This window comes from Dendrobium catenatum, unplaced genomic scaffold (assembly GCF_001605985.2).
Source record: "Dendrobium catenatum unplaced genomic scaffold, ASM160598v2 fragScaff_scaffold_842, whole genome shotgun sequence".
Classification (NCBI taxonomy): Eukaryota; Viridiplantae; Streptophyta; class Magnoliopsida; order Asparagales; family Orchidaceae; genus Dendrobium; species Dendrobium catenatum.
This window is the reverse complement of record NW_021319304.1, coordinates 516,472-541,120: the sequence shown is the minus strand read 5'-3', so window position 1 is coordinate 541,120 and position 24,649 is coordinate 516,472. Positions and strand designations below refer to the sequence as shown.

Below are 24,649 nucleotides of genomic sequence, written 5' to 3'. Positions count from 1 at the left end.
AAGAGTACCTTGCAGTCGTTGATGTTCTGTGCCATTAAAGAAAATACCCACCTGTAAAGAACTCTCAAACCAGAAGTATTAGCTTGATGAAATAGCCAACAGGATAATAATTTAATAACATAGAGATAGCAACTGACAATATAACCCATCAGAAAGTCAAGCCGGATCCACCAAGCCCAGCTAATAAGCAGGTAAAACCTCTTCCCCAAACCATCTAAAACAACCCATTGATGTCTAAAACCACAATTACACTTATAGCAATTATTAACACCGTATACCTGCAACCTCCCGCACCTCACAAACCTACTAAAAAAGTAAATCCCAGAAAACAACATACAGATGAGCGAAACCCCCCACTTTCTCCACCTGCTCCAACTAAAAAACCATAAGAGAATTTACTGCCAGCAGATAAAAAGAAGAGACCCAGCCTTACAATTCTCATTGAACATCCTGAACCAGTCAAAATAAAACTCCAGAATACACACAAAAACAACACCAGCCAAAAGAGAACCAAAACCAGCCAACAAAAACAAAACCAACTCACAGCACAAAACCCAGACCGAAGGATACATAATCATAAATTTAGATATGACGAATGTAAAGTAAACCGATCTTCTCAAGATTAATCATTCCTATAAGAGGAATAGGCAGCTCATGCACAGGATGCTCACGCAGAATATCACTTTGAGAACCAAAATTAGCCAGCCAATCCGCACAAGCATTACCTTCACGATAAATATGGGAAATAGTAAAGTTGAGCAAAGAGAGAGCAATTTTAATCTTCCTAATAGTGTAAAAATTATGAGGGAAACAAACATCTTTCTCGTTAATAATGTGAATAACAAGAGTGGAATCCACTTCAATATCCACATTATGTAAACCCATTCTTAAACATAACTGTAAACCATGCTCCAAAACCTTTAATTCAGATGTCAAAACAGAGCAAGAAGGCAGCGGAGCAGAATAAACCACAATGGGGTTACCGAGGTGATTCCTAATAATACCACCCATACCAGCTTTGCTAATCTTAACAGAGCCGTCAGTATTCAACTTAACAAATGGTATGGAAGGTTTAACCCACCTGACCATACACACCCTATTGTTTCTAACAAAACTATTCTGAATCCCAAAGTAATCCGCCAGGAGCTTGCTGTTATGAAAATTTTTTGCAGAAATAAGATTCACCTCAATCAACTGAAGAATTTTATACCTAATATTGGATATAATAAGATTAGCATTCATATTAATACCCAAATGTTTGGACTCATTCCTACCTTTCTAAAGATACCAATTAAATAATGACAATAGGAAGTAAATTATGAATATGACATTTAGTTTTAGTAAACCAAATCTTAAAAATCTCCGCCATATCATAATCCGCATTGAAAATGCCAATATCCATTAAATTGAAGAAATGAGTCCAAACATTAATGGCAATAGCCCCATTAACAAACACATGTTGAATGCTCTCAATGTTATAACAACATTGACATTTAGAAACATCAATCTATTCAGATAAATATGAGTATATAATCATTAGCTAAATATGAATGAATTGGCCGGTTGGGCATCTCTTTTTCATTAAAAGAGGTTGAGAAATAATAGTGTAAAAGTATTTATAAAATATTTTGAAAATTTTGTTCTTGATAACTTTTTTTTTTTTAGCAATTTAATAGAAAAATACATTTGCACACAATATGTGATTCTCAAATTTCATTTAAGCTCCAAATTAATAACAAGGAACAACATAATCATCTTGCCTTACCGTAAAAGAGCTCGAACCGGCTCACGAGCTGAGCCTCATCAAGCTCAAACTCGAGCTCATTTACTAAACAAGCTCGAGCTCTACTCATGAGCTCGATAAACTTGGCTCGCGGACCCATAAACGAGTCGAGCTCACTACACCCTTAGTCATGAGTAGGTCAACCCATGACTACAACATAGGCCTAATAGTAGAGAATCATTCATAAATCACTCTTAATGATAATTACACACTTAAGAAATAAATCTAATAATTAGCATAATGGTAAAAATAGCTTGTAATATGTGAGTGATCGAGTCAAGCAGAATTGTGAGCCAGCATGGACTCGACTTGATCAATGGCTCGCGAGTCGAGCTCGATGAGTTGAAAAGTCAAGCTAGAGCTAGGCCTAACTCGACCCATTAGCTCGCAAGCAAGCTTTTTTTGAAAATATTAATATAAAATACCTTAAAATATATTAGCATTCATGATTTTGAATATAAAATAATTAAGAATATGTAAAATTTATATCTCACTTTATTATATTAATTGAGTATTTATTTTGTTTCTTCTAACTTATCATTCTTATTACCATTTTATTTTAATAATTGTTTGAATCATAATCACTTTCTCTCTTTAGTCAATTCATGAGCTGGCTCACTCCTAGAATGAAGCTCAAACTTGAGCTTGAACTAGATTAATTAATCAAGTTGTTGAGCTTGACTTGACTCATTTACACACCCAGCTGAGAGCAACAATCAACCCATCATTCCATGATGGCCTATAATTTGTCCCTTAAAGAGGCAAGATGAGGATCCCTTTAATGTCTAAGGAAAACTATATTGATCAATTCTTCAAGCTCTTATTTAATCTTTAAACTTAATTACTAATTTCTATAAATGATATAATATCTAGCTCAAAATGAGTCATCAATACAAACAAAAAGTTGTATTATCTATAACTACTGAGAGAGTTACATTCAAAAAGGAAAAGAAAATTTATAGATTTTTCAATCCCTTTAAGAACCTTGTAATCATTTTGATCAATTAATACGTAAGTACACTGTGGGTTTTATCCAAAAAAAAAAATTGTTTTATTATTTGTATTTGATTGAATTTTAAGAGTAAATTATCATTATTTTTTTGAAAATCACAAATATTCAATAATTGTTCTCCAAGCAAAGAATTTTCAAAAAAGCTCCTTATTTATTTTTTTGCATTAATTAATTTTAACAAATATGAAAATCTCTATTGGTAAAATAATCATGATTGTATTTTTCACATAATGAGTATTTTATTAAATTTTTAAATATATCTGATCAATTATTGGATCATATGCATTAATACTTTCTTTAATGATTTTGAAATGAAATAAATAGTTTTGATCACACATTTTTAAGGCCTTAATATTGAAATCTTAATGTAAAGGAAGTGCCATTTCTTATTTATATCAATAATCGATTTAGTGGCCATCTTCTATTATTATATAGCCTTATGTTAAACTTCTTTTTTGTATTGGTCTTGAGCTCACTTATCATCTTTAAAAAACATGCATTGATTAGTGGGCATCTCCAGTCTCAGCTAGTTCATATCAAAACTATTCTCAGAAGGAGACAGTTTCCAATTTTGAACAATATGATGCAAATGAAAGTATATTTATCACTAAGGTTTTGTTTGAGACAACTTTCTTATTACTTTATAAAGCAGCTTTTTAATAAATAAAAATTATTTGAAAAAGGAAATTTTGTACTGGAAAGCTAGCTTTTTAAAGCAGAATGAAAGCTTTCTCAAACAAAGCCTAAGTTATGCATTGTGGAAAGCAATCAGCACTTAATCAACTTTGTGTCTTATTACTGCATTTAGCATGGCTTAGTTTTTTATTTATTTATTTATTTTTTATTTTTTTTATGAACCCCATATAAGGGCCTACACGTTGATTAATTAAAATAAGTACAAGTCCTTAAAAGGTCCAAATAGCTTGTTATCACTCAAAAGAGCTATAAGCAAAAGAAAAAGACTTAATGTGCCTTCAGACCTTAATATAGTACAAGTCAATCACCAAAAGAACCTAAATCTATAGTAGATCAAGAGGACACATCCCAACAAGAAGAAAAAAATAGAACTAAATGATAAAAACAGGAATCTGCAACAACATCCGAAAGACCTACAAAAGGATAAAGCACTAGAATAGATCCAAAGAATAAGCCCCAAGGAAACAAAACCACCTTGGTTGAACCCCTAGGGACCATCCACCCACAAGCAAGGGAGAGAAGGACTGCACCAAATCCTGCAAAAAGAAACTCTAAATTAAGAAAAATAATAGGCCAACGAGGAGAGCGCAACAACACCAGGTTCAGCCAAACAAGGCAAAGAATGAGCCAAACCAATCAAACAAGCTACTAGGCAAATCCAAACCAAATAGCACAAAACAGAGATCCCCAACAACAACATATTTTTATAGTTTCCTGAGCAACATTATAGGTTTCCAATAAGGCAACAAAAGCAGGCATTAGGAGGATTGAAGCTTTAGATCTTAAATCTTTGCCAATTAAGCATTTGAAATTCTAAGCACTCAATTTATTTTTACTTTTATTTTCTTTATCAAAGCATCTGAGAATCAATTATTTTTAATAAGAATAACATTAAAATTGTGATCATCATAAAAATCATCATAGGAACCAATGTTAACCCCCTCAACCACCAAAATGGCATCTGACAGTTCATTGTGGAGCCAGTCCAAATGATCATCAAAATTCATAGCCACAGAATCATGAGGTTTCCCTCCATCCAAAATAATAGGGGAAATAGAAATATTAATTATAGGTAACTTATTAAATACATTCAAACCATCTAGAAGAAAAGGAGAAGCATTAGAAAGGACCGAATTATTCTCCTGCGACCCCAAATTAACATCAATAAAAGCACTATGCTCAATAGAATCCATATTAGGAGACAAAACTAAATGATTTCTTAAATTATTGGAAGTAATAACAGCTGCATGCATATCAACCAAAGCATTACTAACACCCTTAGTAACAAAATTAATATTATTATCAAATGGGTCGACCACATCAGCAACATTAGACAACGTAGGGATTCATAGCCATATTGTCAAGGTTTTTTTGCAATTTTATGAGGAACAACGGTAGAACACCCATTCAAACATAAATTATTGGTAGCCATGTCACTAGAAATAACATCATTTAAATGGGTGAAAAATACGACAATCAACTTTCGAATGGCCCAAAGATTTGCAATATCTGCAAAAAGGAGGGAACACCATTTTAACTTATTGTATGTATCCAAATTTATCAGGACCAATCCACACCCTATCAGGTAGCTTTTGGTGATATCTAGCTCAACTAGCACACGAGAAAACAAAGGCCTTGAGCCAATGGAGATGATGTTATCGATTTTTAAAGACTGACCAAATAAAGAACCCAATCTGTGAAGGATACAGGGAGAAAAAAGATGAGGATGACCATAAGTTAGGGAAAGAATTCCAAGTCAGAATAACATGGGATTCCACATCAACAGAAATAAGGCGACCACTTGAAAAGTTTCATATAACAATTATTCACAAAATACTAGCATTGAGAAAAAAAACTCTAATTTAATCCAAATAATTAACTAATTTTATCAGTATATGCTTAGGATTGAAGACAATAACAGAGATATTGCCATTGAGTTTGATGTTATAAAATAAATCTCTGGATTGAATCGTGAAATTCTATGGTTAAAATTTTTTCTAATAAAAGAAAACTCAAATGGAGCTGCCAAAGCAATTATCTCCTCCTCCGAATCCATAACGAAGGTAAAACACGATGGGTACGTAGTGATTTTCAGTTCAGGAAAAGTTGTAGGGGAGAAGAGGTCTCAGATAAAGTATCTAAGAAAGATCTAGATTTGTTCACCCATCCAAAAAACCTGGATCATTCAGCCACTTAACCGCCATCCAGCCTGAGGAAAGGCCGAAGGGGAAAGATCAGGTGAAAAATCCCAAAATTTGTAAAAAATGTGAAGAGAAGAAGCATGGCAGGAAAGAGAAAACTTCCTTAAGAGCAATAACCACATGGAGAGCCACGGCGAGTGGAGTCATCGATGCGAGAAGGCCAGGGAAGGCGGCTAGGGCGAAGCCATAGTAGAGGATTCAATGAAAAAGTCCAATTAGTAATTAAATCAAATTCACTCAATGATAACATTGTTTAGTTATTGATGGATAGCAATTAGCTATTTAGGAGGGTGAATCAAACAAAGGGGATCACTACAAGAAATTCATCAAATACTTGCGGTTTCACCATTGCTATTAACCGGAGGTTTGACCGCCGGTAATAAACGTAAAACAGCAAGAACCGCCGTTGGTATTAAATTTTCATGACGGCCTTTAATGTCAGTTTAGCCGCCATTTTTAAGTGAAAATTTTTCAGGGTTTTAATCGCCAGAAACGTCGCTGGAAATGTCCCTAAAATTGAACCCCCTTCCTTCTTCCTAATTTCTTTTCCTGACTCATTTGGTTTGTCCAGAGAAAACCTGCGCCCTTGCCGAACTCTGCACTCAGCCTCCTGCTCGTTCGGTTCATCCAGAGAAGCCTCAACGCCCTCACTGAATTCTGTCCTAGCGTCGCCGACTGACTGACCTAGCCATTTCCACCCGCCAGCCTTAGTCGAAGTTTTTTTTTTTCTATATTTTTTGAGTAAACACTATCAATGTGCAACTAAACCAAAAACCTCATTTTTCACTAACAATATTAATTATGAAATTATTGCTCATGATCAAATCATTAACAACATAAATTAAATATTAAGAAAATAAACAACAACAAAAATATTATCAAATAAGGCCTAAATTTCAGACTTTATGTCCTAAACTTAGATTAGTTAGATATTATGAAAATATTTTTTTTATTAATGAGCATAAACTATATAAGCAAGCTTCCTTAGTGAGAATCAATTGTATGCTTGAATTGGAGTTGTTGATGTTAAATGGTAAAGAAGAGTATGTCACATGCTACTAAAACTACCAATATGGTGGTCCTAAGCAATGACACATCAAAGATTTTTCTCTTCCAATGAAATCTGAAATCTGAGCCCTTGGCCTATACATAGATGGCCAATACTATTGCATAGAATTGAATTTTTCTATAAAAGAAGCCATGAGTTGGATGAGGCCATAAAGTGATGTGGGAGGCTATATGCTTTGTAAATGTGAATAATGCATGAGGAATATGAGTGAAGGGGATTTCTACTCAACCCATTAGTTTACATATGTGGTCATAGTTGAAGTGTAGTTAAAGGTGAATAGTTCATTTAATTATTGATACATATATAGAAAACACAATGAAGAAAAAATTATTCTTTCACTTATGAGATTGTTTTCTTTCTTTTTTAATGTGAGAGAGTGTTTGGTTTGGTATATTTGAAATGCAAACATCATTAATCCATGCACAATAAATGCTGATTACATTTGTTTTGCAACTTATTTGTGAAAGAATATGTCTATGAACTAAGTCGTTGATTGCATCGACACTACATTAAAACAAAATACAAATATGATATTTTATAGACAAGTATTCAAACATCATATATTATTCGTCTTGAAAGTTAAGTGTTGTTTTGATGATAAGAATTTTTTTTGTTAAAACTCACAGAGGGGCCTACATGTTAAATAAAAAAAAAAATTACAAGTCCTTAATGGGTTCAAATGCTTTCTACTGCTCGAAGAACTACAATAAAAAAGTCATTAAACTGCTTGATGTTGAGAATTTGGTTAAGGGGTTTTAGTAACTTTTACGAATCAAGTCAAGATATGACCAACACGAAAAATATCTGCATGATAAGGTGCTATGAACTTATGGTAATTCCTATTAGCTATGTGCGATATATTTAGGGTAGCTTTATTTTTTTAAAATTGCAGAAATACAGATGTTTTGTTTATAATTTTTTGATTGCATGTACTTCAAAAAACTATGTTGTCAAGAATAATTATTTTTTGTGATCGAGTTTGGCTTTGTTTGGAAAAACTTTACTTTTTTCTGCTTTTGAAATTAAAATTTTAAAAAATAAAGTATTTTCTAGGCCACAATTTTTATTCTATCATTTTAAAATAATATTTTTATAACAAATTCTACCATAGCATAAAAATATAAATCAAATATTTTATCCAAAGAAATACTATTGTTTTAGTGAGCACTCACCCTACTAAAAAAGCAATAAAAGAATCAACCCAAACAAAAGGCTCATCATCTTGCATTTCAAAAATGGAGCAAATTTACATAATTTGGTAATTCAATATTTTAAAATTCTACCATTTTTATATAAAAGAAATTACATAGAACTAATTCAACAAAAACCTTTCATCATACAACAATTTCAAAATCAACCTTCCACACAAACTATTGGCATTTAAAATTTGGTTAATCATTGCACAATTTGAAATGTGCAATGTTTAACAAGATAAATTAAATGAATAGAGACATCATTATTTTTCTAATTAACATACTCACTTAACTCAAAATTTAAATAGAAATGAAATTGTGATGTTGGGATCTTAAAATTTTTTTTTGAAAAAAATATAGTGCTGAAGGAGATTGATATTGTTTAAATGACCATACGACGATTCACAACATGCCCAATAGGCTAATAAAATGCCAACATTGTTTGGCTCAAATAATGTCAATGTAAAGATTTACGAAGAAAAAATCCAATAAGTCTCGATCGATCCATCGACTTATCGGCATCAATATTAGAGTGGACCGGGTCCATGGACAAAAGTAGGGAGGAATAAATGGCACCTTAGAGCAAATTGTGCATCACAGTATTCTCAAAATAAATTAGGCAGGTTAGCCACATGGGAGCCATATTCTGTTGTCATATGAATACAAGTAATTATCCATCAAAAACATCAATGGTATCAGAAGCCAGTTAATCCAAATTACCTTCAATTGTAACAGTATCAGGATTAATAGCTCAAATCTTAGAAAATGGCAAGGAACTGAAGACAAGGGAGCCAATTAATAGAAGAGAAGTAAGATAAAGGACAATGGAGGTTGCTATCCTTCTTCACCTTTATTTTGTCTTTGCTTTGTTTTTTTTTTTTTTTTTTGTAGTATAGTAGTGTGAGTGCAGCTTAGCCCAAGTCTTTTTCAAACTCCATTAATTATAATTACTTTTTCAAAGTCCCTTTCAGCTCTCTCTTCTCATCCATGGAAGTGAGGCCATCGCTGCTTGCTTTGAGTTAAAAACCAGTCCTTCCTTCTTCTCCCAGTGTAAAAGGGAAGAGGTGGCTCTCAAGTTTATAAATTGATAGACCACATAGCACTCAAGCTACAGTGAAATAGATCAAGAGCAAAAGAACATGTTTGCTTCTTCTCAACCAGGTAAGAGAGGTAGAGATGAAAAAGCACCGAGCTTGATAGTTTGATCTCTGATACTTGATTTTTTTTTTTGGAAGGAAACATAGAGTCTTCAAACATGGAGCCCAAGGAGAAAATGGGGAGAGGAAAGATAGAGATTAAGAGGATAGAGAACACAACAAATAGGCAAGTCACCTTTTGCAAGCGTCGTAATGGCCTCCTTAAGAAGGCTTATGAGCTCTCTGTTCTCTGTGATGCTGAGGTCGCCCTTGTCATCTTCTCAAGCCGTGGTCGCCTCTATGAATATGCAAACAACAGGTTCTCTCTCTCTCTCTCTCTCTCTCTCTCTCTCTCTCTCTCTCTCTCCCCCTCCCCCTCTCTTTCTCTCTTTTCTTCCCTCCCTCTCTTTCTCTCTTATAAAGATGAGTTTTTATAAGTATTTTCCTAACTTCGGGGAAAGCAAGTATGCAAGCTATAGTCTCATGTCTTTTCTTTTGGCTGCTTTTTGATTGGTTTCTAAGCAATAGATGAAGAAATGGATTCCCTTTGGTTTGTTGAGGAAGAGAAGTTTCACAAAAAGGGTTTCTTGATGCCTTCTTCCTTCTCATCTCATGTTGGGCTCTTCTTTGTTTAGCGTAAAAGTTCAATAAAAAAGGGATTTTTAGCAATATTTCACTTCTCTCATCCGTTTGGGTTTTTCTTTATCACGGAGATCTGAATCAGAAGGCTAACTGCTTCATTAAAGATGGAAAAAAATGAAATAAAGAGAAAAAACCGTGAAAGGAGCAGTTTTTTTTACCCAATATTGTAATAAAAATAGCTAGGCATCTTCCTCTCCTCTTTTTTATTTCCATTTTCTTTATAGCTTCATATTGAGATCAAGAGATCTGAACTGTGATTGATTCTGGATTCAGCTGAGTGAACGAAGCTTAGATAGATTTAGTACTGCTGTGTTTATATTTGCTTCCCCTTTCTAGTCTTCTTCTTCTTCTTCTTCTTCGCATTTCAGCTAAAATAATAATAAAAATGTCTCCTTTCTCTATTGCTTCGAATCTCAATCTTTACAATTTAGATCCAAGCTGTTACCACAAAACGTCCTTCTTTCTCTCTTTAAACGTCACCCATCAGAGACTGAAGGAGCTGTCACACTTCCATTAGCCCTTTCCTAATTAAACAAAGCACCCTTATCTCTCCACACAGGTAATTAGGGTTTCCATTAAAAAAATTAGGATTTTTCTATGATTACTGTTTGTCATGAATCAAAATCAAATCTTTGTTATAAATATCACGAGATTGTTCCATTTCTTCAGAAACTGACACCATCCCTTCCGCCATTTCACCATTTCTCCACAAACCCTAAAAATCGAATTTTTTTTTTCTCCATGGGAGAAAGGTTTTCGAGGTCATTTATGAGAGCGGTCTCACCGCGAGAAGAAAGATCAGAAAGGTACGAAAGAGGAGCCAATGGGATGAAGGCAATCCGTACGAGGGTCTTGCATGGGGAGTTTCCAATGGAGAAGAAAGGCATAGGCGACAAGGTCAAGTAGGGTAAAAAATGGAGTTTTGAGTAAGAAGATGATTATACAGTGGGTAAAGGGTTGATTGTCTCCACGTGGCGGATTCAGAGATGAGAGGAAGAGCAGCCAATCATATCGTGGGATCTCGTGCCAGCGTGGCAGATGGGAGCCAATAGGATCCTCGAGGAAATTAAGGTATCAATGCTTGAGGTGCAGAAAGGGAGGCAAGTTACAGTATAGGTTGTTTGAACTTAAATTTTATTTCAATATAGATTGTTTGAAGTTATTTGACTGTATGAACATATCCCCAATGGTACAACCACTGATTATTTTATCATTTTTCAGAAGAGGCTTTAGTCAAAACCAATCCAATCAATTTTAAAGCTTGAAAGTTTGCGCTGGTTTGTATAATAATGTATGAAAATTTGCTATATGCCTTTTTTGGTGAGGAAAAGTATGCGTTGAAGGAGGTTGAGTTGACTTGACGGTAATGAAATGATATAACCTTGTTGGAATGTCTTTTGGTGTTTTAAATGGACAAGACGTGTTCAAAAGTTTTTTTTTTTTCTTTTGCTTGCAGTTTATATGCAAGCTTGCAAGCAAGCTTGATAATTGACAGATGGAATGAATAGATTTTATATAATCTTAATGACGAAAGATTTGTCATGTCAAAGGTTTCTGGACAATAGATGAAGCCTGGTGTGTTGGAATGATAGCTTCAAATGATGATAACATCTAGAAAAACAAGCAAAATCTATAAGAAATCAGAGAGGCAAAATTTTGTATTTGACAGTGAGATCTTCGAGAATCTCTAAGCTTGTTTTTTTTTTTTTCTTTTTTTTAATAAGGTTTAACATTGTGGAGAAGAAGAAACAGAGTTGAAACTGGTTTCATCTTTGTTTCTCAATTTAATATGGTGTATAGAATTTTGCTTCTAATACCATAAGAGTCCAATGACTATTTGAAGGCTACTTATTCATTCTTGTTGTTTTCTTGAGGGTTTTTTTTTTTTTTTTTTTGGTTGAAAAGTAACTTGCAGCAAATCTGTTAAATGTAAATGCAGTATGTTGAAGACATTTAGTTTTCTAAAGAACATTTATACTCAAAAGAGTTGTAAAATCACTTATTTTATTTAAAATCATAATATTACATACAAGCATTCACTTTAACTTGAAACTCTTATAGGAAGGACAAAGATTGCTGTTGGCATATATCAACTAAGGGATTGTTCCTATTGTCTATTTCAATGCTATATATATTTTGCTTGTAATCTAGTTGATATATTACATCTATAAGACTAGTAATAATGTAATTGCATTTTGTGTTTATAAATTAAAAAATGATATAGCTTTCGAAATATAAGTACAATTTTCAAAAATTAGTTATTTTATTTTATTGAAATTAGAACTATATTAAGCATTTGTGTGTTTAAATTTTAAGTATTATATTTTCAAGTTTATCACTTTAGCATTAGCGAGTTAAAAATTCTTTTAAGGACTTGTACTTTTTCTTTTAATTAACGCATAAGCCTATAAGTGGTTTTATCCAAAAAAAAAAAAGTTGCATAAAAAGTAAATTGCAAATGAGCTATTGTAAATGGTATTAAAGTATTTTAAATTTACATATTCCTTGTATATATATAGAATTTCTTATGTATCCAAATTTGATCTTTTTTAAAATGTATCCCATTGTCTTTTGGAAGAAAAGTTGATTATGTGCATTTTAAAAAGGTTAGACATAGAAAACTTAACATAAAAAACAAAACCATTTGATTACCTGATAATCGAAAAATGTGTTTTCTACAAATATAAATATGTCTATATTAGTCATCTGTTAGAATTATATGAGTAATTAATTAGACAAATTCAATCATTTGAATACAAATTAAAGCCCAACGTTGTAATTAATTTTTGTTAGATAGTGTCAACTTACTTTTAAATGTTAGTTTAAATCTAAATTAAAGTTGACAGAAGTTTTGTTATTTTATATGTAAGATAATCAAGGTGGATTTAAAATAAAACAAATAAATTAAGTATCAATAATCCACCTTTGTGTCTTGATGCACCAAAGCAATCAAAAAGTTGAAGAGACAAGAAACAAAACAAATGGATACGAGAAGTTCTAGCAATGAAAAATGATGTGTGTCTGCTTTATTTTCAATGTAAATCTAATTTCATGTATCAAATGTAGAGAAAAGTTTTGGCTCGATGTAAGTAGAGTGATCAGTGTACAAGGTGTTGCATCATCCATCTTGTGATATCCATAAGAATGTCTATGAAATGCAACTACATTTACTAGCTGACGAGTTATACCTCTGATGTTGGTTAAGATTACTGTGCGGGTGTTCCCCACAGTGTTTTAGAATACATTTATTTGATTCAACCATTTTATTCTCTAATTTCTTGGTGCTTCAAATATGTGGTTTTTATGTTTTAATCCATTTTTTAGGGATGGCAATTAGATTGTTCATACCATAATTATTAGGATGTGAAAGAAACTTTGGATGTAGGAATATTTTGTAAAATACATGGGAAGCAAATAGTTAAATAGACAAGGGAGATGGAACTCAAAAAAGTATATATATATATATATATATATATATATAGCAATCTTAGTTACATGTTTTAAAAAGAATCACTTAAATAAATAAATCTTTAATACATGAGTTTTTTGGGAAATGCAACATGATTTTATTTCATGAACAAGCTAATGGTAATAATGAGTAGGGATAGAACCAATGACTTTATGGATGAGAGATGAGGTTCGACCACTAGGCTAAGGCCCAATTCCAAAGGTGTTCCCAATGTACATACATATATAAGATGGGTGACATGCAGGCTAATTATAACATAAGATAAGCACGAGGCCATGTGCGAATCTAAAACATTTATCTTGATTGTGTCCATTGAGATTGATACTTGAGATCATTAATTAGAAACCAAGAAATATATCAAGCTAAGTGGCCTAGCACCAGCATCACTGGATAATATAACGGGTCCAACTACTTCGACTCAATTAAAAAAAGTTGCAACTGAGCATATAGCACCCGTCACCAAGATCCAATTGAAGACCATAACCCATGAAATTTCTTATTCAGTTGTTTTATTTGATCAGTATGTGGATATTATATATGTGTCAAAGTTTTATATAATGTATGTGTGATTGGATTAAATTTAAATTCCAAGACTTTTGAAACTTAAATTTTAATAATATGAGGATATTAATATGTTAAAATGAGATATTATAATTGATTATAATATTTTTAAAAGGAAGGTTAGCCATGAAGGTTAGATGAATTTATTCCATATGATAGTTATTCCCTAAAGACGTGGTTATATGTACTTATATGTTGGAGGCTGGCCACCATAACTCCTCCCTCTGCTACTAATTTGAAAATAGTGACTTTTAAACACTTATAATAACTTTTATTTTTTGTAGAATAAATTTCTTAAAACATTTAATGATTGAATTTGGAGTAAATTCCAAGTGATGGCTAGCTTGGTGGTCACCAAATCATCTTTAGTGAGTTAATCGGTTTTATCATTCCGTGTTTTGTAAAAATATTTTATTTTGAATTTATTTGGCTCTATACCTACTCTGGGATAAATTTTTTCCTCAAAAAAAAAAAAGATCTACTTAGACCCTCCTATAGTGGTCGGTCAAACCAAGGATGATATCTTACCTATTGTTACTCTAGTTTGGATTTGGTGACCTTAAACCCTTTCTAAATTTTGTGAAACTCCAAAGCAAAACTTAAGGCATCCTACTGTCATTCTCCAGCTAATTTTAGAATTTTCTATGATTCTAAACTCTTCCGCTAAAAGCATAAATCCTAATTAGTCAAATTAGCCAAACTAGAGTTTTTCTAAATATGGCAATTTTAAAATTCCCAAAAAAACCGAACTTCTCAAAAAAGTTATGAAACCTTTTCGATCACAACTAGATCATCTTCTCTAACTCTCGAAAGTGATTTGAAGGTTTTTGGGCAAGTATTTAGGGAGGTCTAGCCAATTGAAGTTAGTCTAATTATGCTATCTAAAATTTCATACCCAAACTCTAGGCTGACCCTTTTTACACTCCCAACTTACAATTCACCACCAAATTAAGTCTACCATATTTTTCACTTGCATAAGACGCTTGTAAAATGTTACAACTCAATTTAACCCGCATAACATGGCCTCTCCTACAGGCCACATTAAGATAATGTTTTTTTTTTTTTTTTCAAAGGTTGAAATATATATATCAAATCTTCATTAGGTGGTCAAATTAGGTCAATGCATCTATAAGTTAGGCACACGATCCATTATAGATATATGGTGCGCATAATGCTAGTTATAAATATCAAATCAATATGGATCTAAAGAAATTCATTATAATTCTATTAGCCGAGATGTTGTCAATTGAGCCAAAGCCCTTTGTTAAAGCCAACGTAATAATTATACAACAACAACAACAACATCAAGCCTTTATCCCACTACGTGTGGTCGGCTACATGAATCTTTTTTCTCCATTGTGTCCTATTAAAAGCCAAATTCTCGTTTAAATCTAATAAAGAAAGGTCATTCCTAATATTTTCTAACCAAGTCTTTTTAGGTCTACCCCTACCTTTCTTAACACAAGTCAAATCTAATACCTCTACTCTCCTAACCGGGTCATCGGAAGGCCGCCGTTTTATGTGACCAAAACCATCTAAGGCGACTTTCTCTAATCTTATCTTCTACTGGAGCTACTCCAACCTTTTCACATATATGCTCATTTCGTATCCTATCTCTAAGGGTAAAGCCACTCAACCACCTGAGCATTTTCATCTCTGTCAAACTTAACTTAGTATTATGCTTCTCTCTTAAAGGCCAACATTTGGCACCATAAAGCATTGCAGGCCTCACTACCATCTTATAGAATTTTCCCTTAAGTTTGAGGGGTACATTTCTATCACATAACAAGCCTGATGCATTCCGCCACTTCAACCATCCAACTTGAATTCTACTGATAATATCCCCATCTATTTCACCATCACTCTGAACAATAGATCCAAGATACCTAAAACGTGTACTCTTATTAATGACTTGATCGCCCAAAGTCACAATCCCCTCACTAGGTCTATTACTACTAAAATTACACTCCATATATTCCGTTTTAGATCTACTCAAGCGAAAACCTTTAGACTCTAAGGTTGACCTCCATAATTCAAGTTTACCTTCAACTCCCTCTCTAGTCTTATCAACAAGGAGAATATCATCAGCAAAAAGCATACACCAAGGTACATCATCTTGCAAATGTCTAGTGAGAACATCCATGACTAAAGCAAATATGGTAGACATGTTACGATCTCTTATTTATGGTGACAATTATTTCAACAAGGTCAGCATCTTTCATGCTATTTTTCTTAAGTCATGAACCATTTGAAGGCTAAAATGGACTATATTTGAAGTTAAATGTCCTCCTTAAGAAGTTATTGGACAGCACTTAGCTGGTATCGCAGAAATAAAGGATGGGAAGAATAATTCAGGATAAACTCAACATGATTTTTACTAATCAAGTTAAGAGTATAATGGATGCTTTATGCCGACCAAAAATAATAATAATAAATCCAAGATATAATTAAATTTTCTTAATATATCATAAGGAAACTAAATAGCTATTATTTGAAGGGTTTTAATGGGATATCATGGAGCTATCTTAAGAGAATTCTTCTTTTCTATCTAAGAAAATAAAGTAACATATATCTAAGGCAATCCAAATCTATCCTAAATCAATCAACCCCTCAACCCATTTTCATCATGTCCTTGTTGTTTCACTGTTGTGAACAGGTGTTAAACTTATGTAAATAGCTCCTAAGGAAGGATATTGTTAATCTTTTAGTGTCTCCAAAGAGGCATAGGAAACCCTTATGGATTACATAACATGATATGTGTTTTTGTCAGAAAGATTAAGGATATAATTCTGTACAATCAAATTATAATATAATTTGCAGCAATGATAATTGAATTTAATCATCAATTGATTGAATTTGTGTAAACTTGTGTTATTTTTTTTCTTTAATCAACTTTTCTATTTTTGCTTATTTTTTCTCTCATTACTTGAATTAGGTTTCACTTATTTCCTAATAGAAGGCTTCTAGAAACATAACTAAAGTCCTTGAGAGCCTTATGGATCACATGCATAAGGATAAAAATGACAAAATGATAATTATTCATATTTGCCTCGACTTCTTCATTAATAATGTTAATGTCTAGGGATCATTTAATAAATGTAGAATCAAAATATCCAAATCTCAGTCATCTTTTTTGTTTATTCGCTTGGCTACCAACCAAGAGAATAAAAAGAGGGGCACTCTTAAGGAAAAAAGAGGAGTTGTTGGTTTTAATTCCAACAATGGTTAAACTTCCAACCATAGTAAGGGAAGCTCTCATTTGAACTCTTGCAGTCATCTTCTCTCCATATGTCCAACCCTCATATTCATAGTAGGAGTTCTATTCTCCCTCAATTAATTAGTGAAACAGATAAAATGTTTTGTGCTCTTATTTTAAACTTTATATGGAGTATAATCTCTGCACACCCCTTTTCAAGCGAAGATGGTTACTGTATCTCTATGCAATCATGAATATAGGTAGATCTCATTTAACCAAATAATCTTTTGCTTGCTTTTGGTTGTTTTTTAAAATTAATTTCACTTGGTCACTTATTTTGTGCATTCATTCTTTTTCCCTAATTAGTTGATATATGAAATAAAATAACTTTGATCTTATTTAAATTTTTCTTCAAAAATCTAGTGATCTAAGTAGATAAAGTTCATTTTTTGTAAAGTGTGAAGGGAACCATTGATCGATACAAGAAGGCAAACTCTGATAATTCCAACTCTGGATCAATATCTGAAGCAAATTCTCAGGTAAGTTGTTTATGCATGATAATAATACTATAAATTTCTCTATTTTCTTTTTCTTTGCAAGTTTTATAAAAATAATTTAGTTTTATTTATAAGCTTGAGATTGATGAGTAAACATTTTTATTACTCCTGTGTTTGTGCCTGTATGGATAATACAAATGTGAAGAACTTTTTTATGTTAAATTTCAACTTTAAGGCTAGCTCGAGACTATAGGCTTTGTTTGAGATGACTTTCTTACTGCTTCTTAAAGCAGCTTTTAGTACAAACTTAAAATTTTTACACTAAAAAGCTGATTTAAGATGTCGTAAGAAAACCGTCCCAAACGAAGTCTAAAAATGGATCAATACTGATAGAAATCGAATGAAGTAGAAACCTTAAAATATAATAATGCCTTTTAAGTTAATTTTTTTGTGAACCAACATTAATGAGTTGATTATAAAATTACCAAAACTGGATTTAATCAAAACATACACACCCTATCAAGGAGCTAATTTATACAACCTTATGATACTTTTAGTAGAGAACATGCATTAAATGAACTGTCATTAATCTATTTTATTTAGCAAATAATTACTTGCAATTGAATAAACATTTAGGCCAAATGAAAGTTTTTGAAATTGCCAATCGATCATTGCTCAACTTTTGTCTGGATATTTCATGATCATGAAACCAGATTTGGTCATCAGTAACTTAGCTAGCCTTCAGTCTACAATTATGTTGATTTTCTTATATAATAGGATTTTATCAAATATATATCACTATTCCATTTAAATATTATATATGTTTGTCAAATTGATGATCTCTAGCTCTGACATTTCTCTATTTCTGAACAAGTATTACCAACAAGAGGCCACAAAACTACGTCAGCAAATCACCAACTTACAAAATTCCAACAGGTAATACAAATATCTGATCAATGATCCTTTTTTTAACTAAAATTGTAATTTGTATAGAATTTTTAATGCATTTAATTAGGAATTTGCTGGGTGATGCTCTCACCACCATGAGCTTGAGGGACCTGAAACAACTGGAAACAAGATTGGAGAAAGGCATCAACAAAATAAGATCTAAAAAGGTTTAAATTTGATAAATTCTTACAAGCTATTAATTTCAATCTATTTAACCAAATTTGTTATAATTTTCTGGTTGCTTTGCTCATTCAGAATGAACTGTTGCATGCTGAGATTGACTACATGCAGAAAAGAGTAACAACAACAACAACATAAATTCATTTTAATTGAATATTTTTCTTACTTCATTCAGATTGAATTTATATTTATTTACTATTTTGCAGGAAATGGACCTGCAAACTGACAACATGTACCTGCGTAATAAGGTTGGCCTAAGTTAGTCAGGCTTCGTTTGGGACGGCTTTCTTTCTGCTTCTTAAAGCAGCTTTTTAGTCTAAAAATTAAAATTTGTATACTAGGAAGCTGCTTTAAAAAGTAGAAAGAAAGCCGTCCCAAACAAAACCTCAGTCTTTAAATTCTCACACCATAAATTATTTTCAATGTAGTAACTATTCAATAAATTAATTAATTAATAAAATATCTCTTACTCTCACAAAATCAACAGATTTGTCTGTGATATACTGTATGTTATTGAAAAATATCAACTTTATATAATTTTTTTTCTAAAAATAACTGTGAATATATTTTGAAGATATCTGATAATGAAAGAGCACAGCAGCATCAGCATATGAATATATTGCCATCAACAAGCGCAGAATATGAAGTTATGCCTCCATTTGATTCCAGAAGCTTTCTGCAAGTTAATCTGTTGGATCCCAATGATCATTATGCTCACCAGCAACAAACAGCTCTGCAACTTGGGTACACATTGATAAATATTTTGATGTTTATAAGGAATATATCTACATAATTTGATCCAGCAGTTATATATTCTTTGAAAACAAAATTTTCAGGTAATGGAGAATTGCTGCAATGATAGCTTGGAGATGCTAGCTGAGTTTCCCAAGTATCAGAAGAAAATATATTTGGTATGTTTTGTAAGGAAAGTCTGGATGCAAAGCTTAAGAGTTGGTGATGGTTGTGCAATAGACTTTTCTCTATATTATTTTATGGAACTGGTGTCATAGGCTTGTTCAATGTTGAGACTTTATAAGATATTATATGTAGGAGTATCATAATCTTATTTGATGGTTTTTCAATAGTTCATATGAGCAGTAGCTGATAAGAGAAGGATGGAGGATAGGATTGTCTTCCTTGATTTGGAATTTATCAAAATATAATTATATGATTATTTATAGTATGAAAACTTCATTTATACTTTATTTTGTAGCTATATATATAATACAAAAATTTCTTCCTCTTAAATTTGGTATATAATCATTTACAAAGCTCAAGCCAATAATGAATTCCAGGCATAAATCTTAAATCATGAAAGAGGAAGCTTTGAGGATTGATTTTGTTATGGTAAATACTATGCATTTTTATATGCTAATGTTATCAAACAAAAGAGGAAAAAATTAAGTTTTAATATTTTGATCAATGTTTAATTATGATGGATTTTGAAATCTTCGGATTTATTTTGAGATGAGTGCAATATATGAATAATCAATATATTATACTTATCTCAAGACAAATCTAATTATTTTCCTCCCAATTAGGATCTGCATTCAATGCATCAATCATTTTATAAAGATCAAATTAATTTATAACTTTTTTTTTTGTGGATAAAATTGACGGAGGGACCTATGTGTTAATATAAAAAAATATTTACAAGTACTTAAAGGATATCTAGGGCCACTAAAGTTCAAATAGTTAGATCCAAAGCAAAAAAAATGAAACTAATTAAATGCTTAAGATCCCTACTAAAATACAATTAAAGAAGAAAGAATATTCTATGAGAAAGCAATGAGCCGCCATTCAAAAAGGAGCCAAAAGCCAAAACAACCAGACAAGAACAGAGCATTAGTAGAAGCAAACCATCAACACCAGTCCATTCGACCAAAATCCAAAGGCATAGTCCATAAACCATACCTGTAAGAAAAATAAAATGAAACAAACTTCCAAACATAATCAGAAAAGCACATTCCCCAAAAAGAAAAAAATACACCACCAAAACAGAAGCTGATCAATAACCAGATGACCAGCAAACACAAATAACCAGCCAGAGAACAACCAGATAAGTCCACCACCAAAAAAAAAACCCAAAAACACTTGCTAAAAAAAACCCATACCATAAGGCCAAAGCACTAGAGGAACAAAACATTGCCCCAACACCAATAGCAGAACTAATCCAAAGACTGATTAGAATGAGCATAGATCTAGTAGTTCTGCCAACATTTTTTTTTCTGTTAAAACCCACGGAGGGGTGTACGCGTTTATAATAAAAAACGATTACAAAATCATTAAGAGAGACCATTAGCTCGCTACTTCTCAAACGAGCTATAGAATAAAACAAAAGAAAACCTAAGAGCTGATTTTTTCCACTAAGCCAGATTAAAAAAAGACCTAATAACATGCTAAAGATGCCCAAGCCTCCAAAAAAGAAAGATCAAGATATATGAACTTGAAGCACAATCTTCCTGCAAAAATCATTGAATCGAAGACAGCCATGAACCAATCCACCTGAAAATAAAAGAGGCTGCAACACAAAAAATTATAACACAAAAGAGCATATATGTGATATAAATAAGAGGCAAAACCTAACTCAATAAGGTAGTAAATATAAAAATGACTGTAAGTAAAAAGAAGCTGCCAGGAAATAGAACCACTAATAGGATGAATACTAAAAGATCTTAGGTAAGAATTAAACTAGAAAACATCACCCAGGTGTTCCACATGCCACTCAATCCTACCAACAGGAATAAGCATAAACACCCAACCATAACTGGACACAGCAGAACACCCCAAAGCCTCCAAGTTAACCCCAACCATCAGGCCATGAAATAACCATAAGGCAACCCAGCCAAGAAATCCAACACCAGAGTAGTAACAGGGGAACCCCAAAGCCCCAAAACACGGCTATGGATACCCTGTAACGAGCCCACAAAATAGCTGCACCAAGCAACCCGACAATACACTACAGCAAAATCACCCAAAACCGACGGTTTTTTCTAGCGGCTTTGATGGTAAAACCGGCTGTTTTCAAAACCACCGGCGGTTCTCAAACCGCCGGAAAAAATGGCGTAGGAAACATTTTGCCGGCGGTTTTTGCCGACGGTCTTCTGGCGGCTTATACCACCGGTTATTACACAGGTTTGTACCGGAGGTGTTCCGGCAGTTGCGCCATCGGTAAACGCCGATAATTTTACCGACGGCTCACCGGCGGTCCCTTCACCGATGGCTGGCCGGCGGTTACAGCGGTCAGCATGCGTTAGATAAACCGCCGGCAAGCGTCAGTACATCGTCGGTACGACACCGGCGGTTACCCGGCGGCTTGGCCGACGGTCTTACCGGCGGTCTAGACCGCAGGCCTTTCACCGGATGACCGACGGGTGCTGTCGGTAGATCGCCAGTATATTACCGACGGTTAAAAGAAATTACCGGCGGCGTCAATCAGTCGTCCAGTATCGTCATTTCCGGCGGCTAAACTGCCGATTAGCCGCCGGAAACCTGTAGCACCTGAAAAAAAATTGACAGCTTCCCTTCTATTTGAGGGAGGTTCACCCTAAATTCTAAACCTGCACATAAAGCAATATATAACACCAAGTTTTGGACAACACGCTGCTATATTCAATCAACCATCACAAATATATACATAAGCACAACCAAACAAAATAATAAATGTAAAAAAAGTTAATATGTTCAACCATCAAACATAAGTTCACAAGTTTACAAGTTCATAATAAACATAAAAAAGTTCTACTCCTCAGCTGTATCCTCGCTGTCTCGAGATGCTTGTCGTTGTCTCGAGATGCTTATTGCAACCGCCGTTATTACCGGCGGCCATATAACCGCCGGTCAAGGCCGCCGGTATTGGGTGTTTTTCCTGTAGTGGCGGCACAAAAAAATGACAGGATAATGATGGACTTGCTCAATGTAGAGAGAAGTGAAAACAAAAATCCCACCACATAATAGGATTCCACATTTAAAACAGGAAATAAAAGCTTTAAACATCATAGACATAACACCAAACACACTAACACAATTAAAATAGCACAACATAAGGACCACCCAAAGCTTTAAGCAAATTAGACTCGCCTTAATAAACAACACCATACACACCAATACACTTAAAAGCACCCAGCAAAAACAATCCATAAAACAGGGCACAAACCACATTAACGGATAAGCAATGAGCCCAAGGAAGACAACAAAATATAAAACATCAACATCAACACCCGAAGCTTAAAGCAACAACACTATGAAATCCTCAAACCTTCCCATATATAAAAATGAACAATACGAACACCAACATAAATAAGTAGCACCAGAAAGACCAATTAAATCAGATAAGAAATCTAGGAAAAAAATAAATACATAAGGCATCCTATAAAGATAAGCCAAAAATGAAATAGGAACTGCAAACCAGATGCCTGAGAACCAAAGCCAATAAAGCCAACTTGTAAACCAAGCACCCCAGACCAACAACTAGAAGACAACAAGCTAACACAAACCAACATAAAAAATCAACAAAAAATACTAAACAACACCTTAGCCATAAAGAATCAAAGGCACAAAACCAAATAACAAATCAGATGGATGAAAAACCACAAAAAAACATAAACAATAGAAAGGATCAAGCATTTCAAATATAAGGCAGACCAGACTTATCCAAATTAATTAAGCTTTCACCATGTGTAGTAAATTCATAGCATTAAAGTCCTGATAAGCAATGAGATGAAAACCAAATTTAACCAACCAATATGCATAATGATTAGCTTCCCATTGACTATGAGATCGAATAGTAATTCAAATTGTTGAGGAATTGCTTAATTTTTCTAATAAGATAAAAATTCTTAGGGATACTAAAGCAGGGGCGTCGGAACTGGTTTCAATTTTGAGGGGGCACTACAGGAAAAACGTCATTTTCCAGCGGACATTTTCGTCAGAAAAATGGCCAAAATCCGTCAGAAAATAGCATTTCCGGCGAATTTCCGGCGAAAATTTTTGCGCCAGTTTCACGCGCGTCGTAAAAGGACTTCCGGCGCAAAATAATGCGTCGGAAATATTTCCGGCGCATTTCCGACGAAATTTTTGCTGGAAAAATATTTTCGTCAAAATTTTTATACGCCGGAAATTTTATGCAAAAAAAATTTCAATTACACAACAGCTGCAGCTGCCTCTGGCATAGATCTAATCCATAATACAAGGCCATGAGCTCAGCAGTAATAGCATTACATAAATTTAAAGGACCAACAAAATCAGCTATAACAATATTACCTTTGTTCCTAATAATACCTCCAGCACTAGCACAACTGGCACCAAGAGACCCATCGGAATTTAATTTACAATAAGGCATTAAAGGTTTAACCTTCCTCACAATTCTATCAAACCTATCAAAAACCCTGGAGACGTTATAAATACCCAAATCAATGACAATAGCAGAACACTTGTTAAAGTTAGTAACCGAGATAAGATTCACATAGTATAACTGCAAGATTTTACTTCTCACTTTGGTAATGATGCGAATGACCTCCATCTTAATATTATTATGCTTAGAATTATTTCTAGCAATACAAAGGAACTACAAATTAAGGATTGGCAATAACTTTAAAATATGGCCTTTAATGGGAGTATACCAATACCGTAAAATAAAAGACACATTACTATTGCTATTAAAGTCACCCTAGTTAGCCAAATCAAAAAAACAACTCCAAATGTTTTGGGCAATATCCCCATTAACAAAAACATGATTGATAGTTTCGATATTAGAGCAACATTGAAATTTCGATGGCATGTTAAAACCTTTTTCTATTATCAACTCATCAACGAGAAGAAAATCATGAAAACATCGCCAAACAAGAATAAAATATGATAGAGGAATGTTCTTTAGCCAAATAGAAGAATAAATTAGAGACTTTTCATAATTATCTCTAAAAGTATTCCACACTTTCTTTAAAAGGAAATCACCCAAACAAGATAACTGGAAAAGAATCTTATCCTCATCATGCATATGTAAAAGAATTATTAAAATAATATCAACTAAAATATGAGGAATACCATCCAATAATTTTTTAACACACC

The 24,649-nt window shown here is 33.2% G+C and overlaps 1 protein-coding gene across 1 annotated transcript; it reads left to right on the top strand.

Annotated features, from left to right (window-relative positions):
* Positions 1-8,993: 8,993 nt before the first annotated feature.
* On the top strand, positions 8,994-19,547 carry LOC110098137 (floral homeotic protein AGAMOUS). Its single transcript, XM_020824864.2, has 9 exons — positions 8,994-9,115; positions 9,190-9,409; positions 17,416-17,497; positions 18,330-18,391; positions 18,471-18,570; positions 18,659-18,700; positions 18,790-18,831; positions 19,158-19,327; positions 19,420-19,547. Exons 1-9 carry the CDS (start codon positions 9,094-9,096, stop codon positions 19,421-19,423), a joined length of 744 nt encoding a protein of 247 aa, XP_020680523.1. The 5' UTR covers positions 8,994-9,093; the 3' UTR covers positions 19,424-19,547.
* The last annotated feature ends 5,102 nt before the right edge of the window (positions 19,548-24,649 follow it).